This window comes from Sprattus sprattus (assembly GCF_963457725.1).
Source record: "Sprattus sprattus genome assembly, chromosome: 11".
Taxonomy (NCBI): domain Eukaryota; kingdom Metazoa; phylum Chordata; class Actinopteri; order Clupeiformes; family Clupeidae; genus Sprattus; species Sprattus sprattus.
The window spans coordinates 7,568,466-7,582,596 of record NC_137909.1 but is presented as its reverse complement, the minus strand read 5'-3'; the positions used below and the strand labels follow the sequence as shown (position 1 = coordinate 7,582,596).

Genomic DNA, 14,131 nt, shown 5'->3' with positions numbered 1-14,131 from the left:
CTAAAATCTGTGTTAAGACATAGCCTCAACGATTCATTAACATTAGCTGGAATGGATTCTTACTTGCTGTAGGGTAAAGACAAATTGCAGAAGTTTCAACTCTTACCTGTGGCAGGGGCACCGCCAAAGCTAAACCCAGTGGCTGCAGCAGTTGTGGCAGGAGCACCGAAACCTGTACCAAAACCTGCAATTTTTAAAGAGGTTAGACATGAAAATGACTCAAGATATAGAAAAACAGAAGTTGCTTTGCTTTATCAAAATATGCAAATGTTTCAGCCAGGACTAAATCGATTCAGGGAAAATTGAGTGCTAAAGGTTTAAATGAGTGTGTGATTGTTTTGTAATGTTTGATCTTAAGATCAATGTAAGGTGAGATACATGAGACGAGGTGATGCTGCTTTTGTTCATTTAAGTACAAGATGCGAGAGGTTACGAAAAAGTCATCCATATTTTTTTTTTTAAGGTGGAAAAGGGTGTGGTGAGTGTCATCTTAATGTATAAACATAGAAATTCTAATAAGAGTACATGCAATGACCAGTTAAGATGGCAAAAAGTAATTGCACCATGGTATCCTTTTCAAAAGGCATTATGAAAGTTAGAAACGGAAACATTTTCAGATGGGAAAGGAGCCATGTCTCCATTCAAGTTATCCAGAAGTCACCTAACATGCATGGCTAGGGTAGTTTGCGCCTACCTATATATGCCCTGAACCAGAGCGCTGATGAAATGGAGACAGCAGGCTCTAATATGTATGCTTTTCAGGATGAATGCACAAGCTAAATGCCCACCAATGAGGGGAATGGAAATGCAGTATGTATGTATACTAAATATCCATGGTGCAGGTGAGCACAGCGAAATGAAAAAGGGCAGTGTTTTGGCAGAGGAGACTTTGTGTTGTTACAAGATGAGCACAGGGGCGGGGACTTGAGACATGCCTTTAAGGCAATCAATCTTTTTTTTTTTTTATTCTTGACTTGAGACTCGACCTCGAGATCATTCTTTACTTTGTTTTTGAAATGATCATGCGTATTAACAATGTTTGACAAGCTGAATGTTATTCCCTCCCTCATCATCACCCTTAACCTCAACTTCACCATGGCGACGACACATTCTGCTGTTGTCCAATTTGTCATTACCTTGGGCTTTAATAACTTCAGGCCCAAACTAAAGAATCGTTAAGGCCCAAACTAAAGAATTGTTAAATGTAATGTCTGAGGTATCAACATAAAGGAAGCTGGATCGACCAAATCAAACAGAAGCCTGAAAAAGTACCCAGGTAGTTCAGTCACTTGGTAATGTAAATGTTAATTCATTAATGAGTTATTAATGGTTGGTTAGTAAACACGTTTAGCTCAGCATCAGCTATCTAATGTTAGCTTGCTACTAGCTTTGTAGCTATAGGAGGATAAGTTGTTAGATTGGCAGTCGCTAAATATTTGAAAAGGAAGAGTGAATATGTTTGCTTGTCACTTGTTCAGCAACAGTCCTTACAGATTATCTCAGAAGCCTTGGTACATAAATAATTTTCAAAAAAGTAAGTGCAAGAGTTGAAGACTATTGTAGCAGGCTGCAGATGATAAGTTGACAAGATATGAGTAACAAATATAGACTGTTGAAAAACAATGGGACAATCTTGCATGCCACATAAATTCTTTGACAACCAAGTAATGTTGTCCAGTCGTGATCATAGACATTTCACATTTTTCCATTCTGGCTTGGTGGCCTCATCAAACAAGTAATTGGCCACCACAAGCTAATGTTATCGTGGTGTTATTGTTGTTAATATTCAGTTGTCTTTGAATAAAGTAAACAGGTTGTCAACTGCAATGTGCTTGGGGAGATATTGTTATGTTCCCCATAGTCAGGGACATATCCAGGTTGCCATTTCTGAGAATCAGAGAAGGTGATGTTATTGAAACATTTTCATTCATGAAAATAAATCACGAACCACAGAGGGCTATATACAGTAGACTATGAACCCTTTTAAGCCATTTCTTAAAGCTGTAAAAGCATAGCAGCTAACATATATAGCATCAATAGCTAACATAAAGGACAGGTGTGCAATGCAAGCGCTGGCCATCTGTTTGTTTATGTATTTACTAGGGCTGGGCAACGATACAAATTTTTAATCATGATTAATCGCATGATTTCCCTGAATAATCACGATTAATCGCATTTGTATACGCAAAATCTGACAATGAATTCAAAAGTAGTGTACAGCGCACTTTTATTTGAAATGTTTAGCCATATGAATGAAAGTGCCATAACATTTGTTGTGCGAACACTTTTAACATCAGCAGGTAAATCAAATATTCAGTGTAAATCTCAATTTAAACAATGTTATCAAAGCAAAAACAAAATTAAAGCTCATTGCCACTGCCAAGACATTACTGCTGTTCGTTATGAAAAAGAAAAAAAACTGGCCACAAAATCCTGAGCCACAATCTTATTATTAAAACAGGCAATTTCTGAGGTAACAGCAGAATCATTTTACTTTCATCAGGGAGCAGCATAACCAGTCTATATTTAGTACCAAATGTCCCTGTTAGAGTAAGACACCAGAAAACACTTTCAGTGCAGTTTGTCAATTCCTAGAACTTAACACTTATTTTAAATGTACTGCCATATGAACTAAAGTGCCATTGCATTTGTTGTGCAAACACTTAACCTCAGCATTTTATCTAGAAGCAGTTACTACAGAATTATTACTTGTTTAAACTAAACATGTAATAATTCATATTTAATTGTATTAGTGATATTCCTATTATAAAAGTATACATATACCTCATGTTGCCATTCTGTATGCTGAGTATATTGATTTAACATAAATTACATAAATACCTTGTGCATGTGTGTATTTATTGCACCTATCTGCTTTGTTTAATGTTATTTTCATGTGAAAACACATGGTTATATTTATAATTGTTCATAAGTTAGCAGTGTCATAACTACATCTCTGACGTTTATAACAAACCAAACCGTTTAAAAATTGGTTGAAAATTGAGCAAGTTATGGTTATTTAATGTACCACTACCAACACACAATGTTGCGTGAGCGAGCTGACTGGAGAGATGGCCGCCAACTAGTGCGGACGTTTAACTCCGTTAGCCGGCATCTTTATACATAGACATACAGGTGCATCTCAATAAATTAGAATATCATCAAAAAGTTGATTTATTTCAGTAATTCTATTCAAAAAGTGAAACTCATATATTATATAGATTGTGTACGTAGACTGATCTATTTCAAGTGTTTGTTTCTTTTAATTTTGATTATTATAACTGACAGCTAATGAAAACCCAAAATTCAGTATCTCAGAAAATTAGAATATTGTGAAAAAGTTCAATATTGAAGACTCATGGTGTCACATTCTAATCATCTAATTAACTCAAAACACCGGCAAAGACTTCCTGAGCCTTAAAATGGTCTCTCAGTCTAGTTCAGTAGGCTACACAATCATGGGGAAGACTGCTGACTTGACCCTGCACAAGGAGGGTAAGACACAAAAGGTCATTGCTAAAGAAGCTGGCTGTTCACAGAGTGCTGTATCCAAGCACATTAATGGGAAGTTGAATGGAAGTAAAAAATGTGGTAGAAAAAGGTGCACGAGCTACAGGGATAACCGCAGCCTTGAGAGGATTGTGAAACAAAGCCTATTCAAGGGAGATTCACAAGGAGTGGACTGCAGCTGGAGTCAGTGCTTCAAGAGCCTACACACACAGACGTATCCAGGACATGGGCTTCAACTGTCACATTCCTGTATCAAGCCACTCTTGAACCGGAGACGTCAGAGGCGTCTCACCTGGGCTATGGACAAAAAGGACTGCACAGTTGGTCAGTGGTCCAAAGTTCTCTTTTCAGATGAAAGTACATTTTGCATTTCATTTGGAAATCAAGGTCCCAGAGTCTGGAGGAAGAGAGGAGAGGCACAGGATCCAAGTTGCTTGAGGTCCAGTGTAAAGTTTCCACAGTGAATGATGGTTTGGGGTGCCATGTCATTTGCTGGTGTTAGTCCATTGTGTTTTCTCAGGTCCAAGGTCAGCACAGCCGTCTGTTTTAGAGCACTTCATGCTTCCCTCTGCTGACCATCCTATGGAGATGCGGATTTCATTTTCCATCAGGACTTGGCGCCTGCACCCACTTCCAAAGGTCCCAGTACCTGGTTTAAGGACCATGGTATCCCTGTGCTTGATTGGCCAGCAAACTCGCCTGACCTAAAACCCATAGATTCTATAGGGTATTGTGAAAAGGAAGATGCAAGACAATAGACCCAACAACGCAGAAGAGCTGAAGGCCACTATAAGAGCAACATGGTCTTCCATAACACCTCAGTAGTGCCACAGACTGATTGCCTTCATGCGACGCCGCATTGCTTCAGTAATTCATGCAAAGGGAGCCCAGACCAAGTATTGAGTGCTGTACATGTTCATACTTTTCTCTAGTCCAACATTTCTGTGTTAAAAATCCGTTTTTCTATTGGTCTTCAGTAATATTCTAATTTTCTGAGATACTGAATTTGGGGTTTTCATTAGCTGTCGGTTATAATCATCAAATTTAAAAGAAATAAATCACTTAAAATATATCAGTCTGTGTGTAATGAACCTATTTTAAAAAATGAGTTTCACTTTTTGAATAGAATTACTGAAATAAATCAACTTTTTGATGATATTCTAATATATTGAGATGCACCTGTATATACATGTACATGTCATATATATATAAATATATATGTGTGGTTTATCCATTTCCGGTTTTGCGGCAGACTTTTATAAAAGACAAAATAAAAGCCTTTGAGCGAAATAATAAAACCTGCGTTAACGTGCGTTAAAATTATTGTCAGCGTTAAATAATTGATGAATTAACGTGAGATTAACGTGTTAACTTGCCCAGCACTAGTATTTACTACAAGACTGCTTTCTGCATTAAAGTTGGCTGACCTGACTGATAAAGAGTGCTTTCTTTACGCCCTTCGCAAATAGTTCATCGATTAGACATCGCTTGACATCAACTTCATGAATCAAGCTTACTGATTTGGTAACAGCAGATGTCAAACATTCCAACCATCATCTTTAAAGGAGCTATATAGACAGGATTTAAAATCAGTACTGCATTCCAGATGAAAAATATTGGGGATTGCGGGTTGCCAGGTTGACGACACTGAACATACATGAACAAGCACAAGATGTAAAATGTTGACAATGGCAAGTGACGACAAGTCCTGCACTATTAGTAGATAGCTAATGTATACGTTTGCAGTATTTATATTGTTAGCAAATTATAACCCAGCTCATAAGAACTTTTTAGCACTCCACCAGTGTAAGCCTGATGCGTGGCTGGCTATTTAAGTTAGCCACAGCTAAGCCTGTTTTCGACATTAACAAGCCCACTGCACCAAAAATAGGCTTCACACTGTGAGTCCGAGTTATTTAATTACAGGCCTCTATAGCGATAACACATTGCTTACAGATGATGCATCAATCATTTTGCATCTATTTCGGACTACTAGCCAATGGTTCTTCCTTACTGCAGCCTGAAACAAATCTCAGTTATGAAATGCCATCGCTAGTGTCAAGTAAAAAGACAGAAGGCGGCGGGAATGAGCTAGAGAGTGGAGCAGAAAGTGCAGGTCCTAGTAAACAGGTAGAAGATGACTGAAATCCGTGAGCCATCCCAAAAAGACGTGCACATCAAACACAACACGTGCCAACGTACTGTTACATTTGCAAGGCATTATGTTTACAGGCCTGGCTCGCCTCGAGATAAGTTAGTGAATATTGAAAGTTCGTTGAGTACAGTAGCCTAAACATGCTACACAGGTATAGTGAGCCACACAGTGCGAACATGGCAGTATCTTATTCACACTGCACAGCAGTCTAACGTACTTTGTAATGTTATTATTATAGTATGCTATTGGGAGTGAAAATCCGTGAGATTCAGTGTCACGTAGGCTAGGCAAGACATGAGAAATGTTGAAAAGCCGTGAGTGTCACAGATAAAACAGGACTTGACAAGTATGGTTCTGGTCCAGGATGCAGAGTACAGAGAGGAGGAGCAAAGGTAAGAATGACAGAGATAGGAGAGAGTGTGTCTAACTCTGGAGAAATTTGATCACATCCATTGGTTGATTAAAAAATGTAATAACTCCTCAAAAGGGGAATAGTTTCTATTTTATAACTGGGCATTAAGTCTATTTGGATGTCAGTATTCGTTAAATGTATAGAGTGATGGCGTTTGTAAATTAAGTCAGTTAAGTCAGAGGAAGGAATATATAGATCCCCCACCCAACAAATCGCACCCTGGACATAACGGTCATGAGCATATTTGGTCTAGATGAAAATTCCAGTATTTCCTACAGCCATTTGACATTTATCAATAGGAGCATGATCATGTTATGCTTGAATGCAGTTATAAGGGATACCTTGACTCTAATTAATGTTAGTCTCAAGTCTTTTTAAGGCTCAATAATTGTTCTGTCTGTCAAAATGTTTCCCCAAAATTCACCTTATAAAATGTCCTTCTGAGAGTATGAACCCTAGCTTTCTTGGGTCACAATGTTTTTCTTCATCTCTGCATCACCCACCACCACTACTGGTGCCCATATTAAATGAGTTCACTGCTCTTCACTTTAACACGTTTGCCTCTCTACAGCCTATGAGGTTAACTGAACCACGACAGGCAAGGGCCTGAATAGAAACCAATTCCGGGCAAGTGCTAAGGATATGGTAACTTCTTAAAGATTAAATTATTTAAAATCAAGCAAAGCGGTCTGGATACAAATTGCGAAGGAGGTAGTGTTGAGACGATTTTGTATGAGGATGAAAGGAGACATGAACTTACTACCGAATCCAGTGGAAGCTGTAGTTGTTGTGGTAGGACCAAAACCAAAAGCGGTGGGTGCTGTTGTTTTGGCAGCGAATGAACCAAATGAAAATCCTGAAGTGCCTTGAGTGATAACAAAATAAAACATGAAAACATGACAGCCATGCAATGCGAATGGAAATACTGATGCCAGGAAGTGGTATGGCCATGCAAGAGTTAGATAGTTTGAGGCGAATTGGCAATTAGTTTCTTAATTTAGCATGTCAAACACGATTTTCGGCCGAACTCATCTGCAACAAGATAGGTCCACCAGCTAGCAGTAATCATGACTTAAGAATACAAACTGGTCTTCTTATGTCTACGACAGTAATAAACATTACACCACATACTAGCTACCACTGCCAGGCAAGTTTAGCAGGCAGATGTTGATAGCTAGTATGCTATAGCTATGATGGCTAACGTGACGTTATTTAAAAGTTGGCACAGTTTGAAGAGTCTTGAGCACAGACCAACAAACAAAGATGAGTCCACTAAAAGGGTGTTTTTTGTATTAGGTATGTATGAGGTGGCACGATCTTAACAAACTTAGGTACTAAGCTAGCTAGCGTGTTATATCCACCGGGTAGGTGAGTTAGAAATTAGATGGCTAAGTGTGTAGCAGCTAGTTTGCTAGCTAGCTCTGATCTTGTAGCTGGTTGTCTAAACCCGTTCAGATGACAAGATGAATAGATATGTCTACCATAAACTGCTCGTAATAAAACATGTAATTATTTAACAACTACCTACATCATGGCATTTACCGTGTATTACAAAAAAAAACATCTTACTTGCAGGATTTGGTGCGGCAGCGCCGCCAAAATTGAACGCCATGTTTCGGGCTGTCCTGTGTACAGTCCGTCCGGAAACAACTTCGCTATCTGCGATGTTCCTAGATTCGTCTAAAAAATGTGGGTTAGGTTGGCGATCGAAGTTCCTTAATTTGCTGTCGTTTTACAGTTCAGTTCAAAACCCTTATGGGCATGGCAAAATACAAAATTATATTGCTAAAGCATCAAACAGTGTTAGATTAAACTTAATAAACAAATTATATAATTCATAAAATATTATGTTCAAAGAATTGCGCCAAATGGCTGGACCAGGGTTACTTTAGGATATTAGCCTTTTGATCGTGTAGCTTTTCTCTCAAAATTGTCATCAGTGCGGGCACATGATGGCAGCACTCCGATCCCATCCAATTCTCTCCATGGGGTCTCCATGGACTTCTGCGGAGCAACACCACTCCGCTCCGCGTCGTGGTGTTCTTTGCCCCGCAGCGTCCATTAAATTCGTATAACTGGACAGCTCGTCGGCCGTTATCCCGCTTATCTCCCGTTTACAACATCCAAAAATGTTTTTATTATTATTATTTAGAATTTCCTTTATCTTTAGGAAATTTAATATGCATAATAACCTGATGAATTCTTGATTTGAAGCCTAGTGCTCCCGTTAGAGAAAGTAGTGAGAAAGTAGTGCGTGGAACCGGACCTTTAGTTTCCCCAGGCGTTGCTGCAAAGTGACACTCAGCTCCCCTCTGTAAAGTAAACGGACACACGGACACAGGTATTGTTCATAAGGTTTTACTATTTACAGTTGAACTCCACGTTTCCGTTGATGGTGAAGTTGGACAGAGCAACAGGGAGGTCAAGTTTAGTAATTTTGGTCAAAGGCTAGTTAGCCGTATGAGCTACCATCTGTTTCAATGGTGTTTTTTTCTAAGCGCTAACAGCCGCCTACAAATAATATTCGAGACTTTCAGTTAAGAATTACAATACTCTGCAACATCCGTGTAGAACATAAACAACAAACCGAGTCAATTTAGACATATAAAAAGTCGTGTAGATAGCTTAATTGACATAAAACATTGCCCACTAACTTGTCCCAACACGGCGCCATCTTGGTTCAAATTATCCTAGCTGTCAAAAAATAAACGTTACGTTGGTTGTCAATGGTAACCATTCAAGAGCATTGATATGGAACGGCGATTTAACTTTTCTACTGGGACTACGTCCAAGGTGTCCATCTCAGGGTTTCCCAAAGTGTGGTGCGCGCACCCCTGGGGGTGCGTGAGCTGCCTCTAGGGGGTGCGCGAGAGGAAAAATGTAATGGTGGTCTAATCGTCTAATAATTAATATTATATGTAATTTTCAAAAATGTAAGTAGGATTTTTCACAAAATGAAGCCATGAATTATACAAATTTCCTTTGTAAGATTTAGATTTTGAATATAAAGACGTACAATTTAATAAAGATATGCACTTCAGCTCCTGCCGCCAGACTGTCTTGTACGTACACACTAGCTAGCCCTTGCTAGTGCCGCTAAAGTCAGCTAACTTCATTCATTCAGCAACATTCACGCAAATATGCTTAACTGGCTAAAATGGGGAAACTGTCAGGTGGGAGAGATTCCGCTAGAACATTTTTTTGCCGGTCACTTTAGTTTTAATTTTCCAGACATTTTAATGATAAGCCAGTCAAATATCTATTATTGCTTCTAAATGAGCCTATTAAATAAAACTGACGGCAGGCTATGTAGCTTTAAGAATGACATAATCAGGTCGTGTAGAATGCAACAGGTTTATTTGCCGAAGTTTACAATGAAAAAAACAACAACATGATTGTCTGATGCACCTTATAGCCAAGGGAACGTCACTCCATTCCGACCTAAACGCCCGAGACTTCGGCCTTTTCTATGAACATATAGCCTATGGCTTCAGGTAGGCTATTACTGTTTCATTCTCATCAGACGGTTCAGTTGCGTTTGGCCTCCGAAAAAAGCTTATAAGGCTAGTCTGCTTGGGCATGTTTGATCCTTCTCGCTCAGTTCACTATAACCGACGGTTTGCGCTTTATTTAAAATGCAGCATATGCGTGTTATTGAATTACTTTCAAACGGCAGATAAGCCTGTTCCTTCAAACATAATAAGGGCAGGGCATGTTTGCTTTATGAGCCTAAATATTAGGGCTATTCTCAAATGTCCGACAATTACCGGACAACCTAAACGCTTTCAGTCATAAAAAAAGAGTGAGAGATCGGAGGCAAGAGAAACAAGGGTCTGGTGATCAGTTGTGATGTCTAACTTTATTGTGCTTAAGTAACCGCTGTGTATGGTTAATTGTAAATTAAATATGATGAAATCTGCCTCTGAGCCTGTGCGTCCTCGCCATCCGTATTGCTCTTTAAAAGTGACGCCTTGTGTAACTGAAATCCTATTGAAACTTTGTTGCAGTGTTTCATGGCGTTTTCGCACCTGTAGTTAGTTTCCTAAGTTAGTTTCCTCAGGGATTCAAATTATACGATGGTCCAGTTGCCCCTTTGTTCGGTTTGTGTTCATACTGCAACATTTAACAGCGGACTAAATCTTGTAAACAAACGCCAAGCGCGAGCAAAATGTCTCATAGGTCCGATTTTAATGCGCCAAAAGTAGGCTCAGTTGCTTTTTTTTTTTTAAGGTGTGGGTGATTGGGGGTGCGTGAACACGGTCGGGATATAGAAGGGGGTGCATGGCCTAAAAAGTTTGGGAACCGCTGATCTATACGAACTTAATGTACACCCCATTAGCCAATCAGAAAACAGTATTTCGTTACAGAGGGAGATAAGGGGGGTTAACTGCTCTATCTCAAAGCACATGGCAGTGACCAATCTAGATGAATCTAGTCAGGTCAAATCAAATGCGGAATGTTTACATCTGCTACCGTTGATTATACAGTAAATACGTTGTGAAATGAAACAAAAACACACCACAGTTAAAGTTGTATTAGTATTGATTGATTCACATCGATATGAATGTATTACATGACTAACAACTGGTGGAAAGTAATATGAAAATATTTGTTCACTGAATTAGCGTTCTGTCCCAAACAGTTGCGTTCCAGTTTCAAAGTTTCACTTTCGCTTTCAGTATTTCAACGTGAATGAGAGGGAGCACAAGAACTGAGCGTCTAGCAGCGTTTATCATATCATATACATTATATATGATGCATGTATATGTCTGTGGGCACGATCTCAAGCACGTGCAAAAGTTGTTGTTGTCCAATTTGAATCAGATACGAGAGACACATGCGCGCCCAGTCCAATTACCAGCGGAATCGAATCGTGTGTCCAGGGGTTTACATCGGAGTCCAGTCGGACTTAAGTCGGACACAATGAATCTAGTTCTGGGGAGACACATGTGTCCAATATCCAATTTAAATCGGACTGAAATCGGAAATTGGACACATGTGTCCACACTGACTGTTGGTTATCTGGCCTAGGTAGGTAGTGTACACAATGGTGTAGGCAAGGGATCTTTTATGTTTTCAGTAGCCTAATGGGAATGGATTCTTCTGGTGTGTGATCTTTTCCCAAGATGTCAAGATCTTTCTTTTGACTATTTATCTTGAGACTCCAGGTTTAGGAGACTAGCTAACACATGTTTTGTGTGTGCAAATAGTACTATAGAAAGAAAAGTTTCTTTAAAAGAAAAGAAACACTTTAACAAAAACTTCAACATCATATAAACCTCAACAGACCTGGAGAGCTGCCATATTTTCAGCATTACTTTGAGTATTCCGCAAGTAAATTTAGTCTTTTTAATGTTTCTTCGGTGGGAGCTGATTCAACTAAATAATAATGTTATTTGCCCCAAAGCTAAGGGTTTGTTCACATGTGCCATGTGAGCTTCTTGAATGTCTTTACCAACAAATATAGGCGTTTCCATTTAACTACCAAACTTACACATGAATTGTGAGGGAGGACCCACTGTGCAGGTTGTGTGGCGGTAAAGGAACCACGGCGCACATCCTATCAGGGTGCAAAACAGCATTGACCCAGGGGATGTATAGGTGGCGCCATGACAAGGTGTTGGCTCGGCTCGCAAACACCCTGGAGCAAGAGAGGAGGAAGAAGCGTCCAGCCAAAACAAATCCGCTGTTCAGGAACATCGCCTTTGTAAAAGAGGGTCAGAGACCTGCCGTCCAAAGCCAAGCCAAGCAGAATCTCCTTCAGTCAGCCCAGGGATGGGTTTCGGAGGTCGATCTGGGGAGGAAACTCCACTCCCCAGAGGCAGTACTGTCCACGACCCAGAGACCAGACATCATCATGTGGTCCCTAGAGGGTGAGAAAATCATCCTGGTGGAACTAACAGTCCCGTGGGAAGAGAACTGTGAGGAGGCGGCAGAGAGGAAGAAAATGAAGTACCAACAACTTGTCCAGGACTGCCGGGACAAGGGGTGGACAACGTGGCATGACAGTGGAAGTGGGTTGTCGAGGATTCCCAGCTCAATCAGCGTGGAATCTAATGACAAAGGTTGGACTGAGAGGCCACTTGAGAAAAACAGCCGTTCGTAGGTTGGGAGAAGCGGCAGAGAGAGCCTCCTGTTGGCTCTGGCATAAAAGAGAGGACACTAGCTGGAAGCCTGGAGGAGGGGGGCAGTGACTTGGCCAATCACTGCTGACCCGCCAACTGGAGAGTTTTGTGGTTAAGGGTCGAAACACTCTAAGAAGGTTGGGGACAGGCCCGGGGTGGGTAATCGGGAGAATCGGGAGCTTTCCCGATGGGCCGCTTCACTTCTGGGCCGGTCGAGAATTACATTTTTTGACATTTGTCACGTTCGTTCATCTTCTCTTAAGTAGGCTAAACACGTTTCACATTCTGACACCGCAGCCTCTGCATGGGTTATACCATAAGAGGAAGTTCCCCCCTCCCAAATAGAGTTGGTTGGGTCCACAGCCCGTCTTTTCCAAAAAGTTTTCTCATTAGACTGCTGCTGGGCCGGCCCAAACGCAACGATACGAGGCAGGGAGGATGGATGAGAGGAAAAGGCCAGAAGGGGCTGAAAAAGCCTAGCCTGGATACCAGCCTGAACTCCGCCCACAAAATTTTTGTTCTGGGAGATTCAGTCTGGAGTCGAGTTAGTTGGGAGGGTTTAAACGGCCCCGAAAAGTGATCTGACCATTCAAATTGTAAGGGCGGGCTTTATACGTTGATGGACAGATATAGATAGAATACCGGTATACATCGAACAAAGATGGCGCCGTCTCGGAAGCTTAGTGGGACATATTTTATATGATTTAAGCTATCTACACGACTTTTATATGTCTACATTGACTCGGTTAGTTGTGTATACGCAAAACGAGTGTTGCCCAGGATTATAGGTCTTAACTGAAGCACTCTAGAGCATTATTGATAGGTTATGCTAACGCGTAGAAAAAAAAAACATTCAAACGTATGGTAGCTTCTAGCCTTGAGTGCTAATTAAGTAACGTGAGCAGGCATATCTCAACAGATATGACAGCGCATTCATTTTGAGAGAGGAACAGAGAAACGCGATCAAGGCATTTGTCGATTGAAAAGATGTTTTTGCCGTCCTTCCTACGGGATCAGGTAAAAGTTTAATCTATCAGATGGAAATACTACGTTGCTCTGATTGGTTCTAGGTATCCAATTCAGCGAAGAGGAATTTTCTTTCCTGGTTCGTTGAAACACGCCCCATAATCACAGCCCAATAGTCCGGTCTCAGACTCATATTCTGACTAGAATTATGAGTATGACATCGTCAGGCTAGAAAAAGCCAGTTTGAAATAAAGAAAGGCATTGGAGGAGGATGCTGCCAAATGTGCCAAGTTTACCGATTTATTTTCAAGAGGTAAAAACACAAGTGGCAACTGGTAAAGAGACATAGGCCTAATGATAAGCAACGTAAATATTCGGCTAGCATTGTAGCGTTGGTTAATATCGTTGTAGCGTTGTAAACCTATTCGCAAGCAAAATATTACATTTTATTGAAATATTAGCTTTTTTATATCACCCAATATATGGTAAAATGATTCCTGCTGAAAATGATGAGCACGAAATGTGCAATGAGGAGGCCATGACTACAGGGACAGGTAGAGAGGTTAACCAAATAAACAATATGAATTAAAGTTATTTAATGTAAGAAAGAGCAGTATATGACCGTGCTTGATGAAAGAAAAGAATGCCAGGGGAGATTTTAGATGATGAACCAGATGTCTCATCTGATGTTGCTTTTGAAGTGAATGTCCATAATGTTATTCTGGACACTGTGGCAGGTAGCATGGATAGGAGGTTTTCAGCAAATGTAAAACGTGCCTCAGATTTAGCTTGTCTTGACCCTAAAAACATTCCTGAAATAAAGATGGGCTTCCTAACTCAGCACTCCAGGAAATCAGCAAATGTCTGCTTACGTTTGATTACAGAGCTACTGTTAGCACATTACAAACTGAGCTGTCTAGCCTGGCATACCAGTGGGAGAGACTGAAAAAAGTCCTCTCTTGA

At 40.3% G+C, this 14,131-nt stretch overlaps 1 protein-coding gene across 1 annotated transcript in view; it reads right to left on the bottom strand.

The window, feature by feature from the left end:
* The window catches only part of nup54 (nucleoporin 54), a gene marked incomplete at its 5' end in the record, with an annotated part of 16,215 nt that extends 8,526 nt beyond the window's left edge, over positions 1 to 7,689 (bottom strand). The window contains 3 exons of the mRNA XM_080846982.1: positions 107 to 184; positions 6,838 to 6,942; positions 7,647 to 7,689. Coding sequence (XP_080703108.1) covers positions 107 to 184; positions 6,838 to 6,942; positions 7,647 to 7,689 — 226 coding nt within the window. The remainder of the gene's footprint in view (positions 1 to 106; positions 185 to 6,837; positions 6,943 to 7,646) is intronic.
* Positions 7,690 to 14,131: the final 6,442 nt, after the last annotated feature.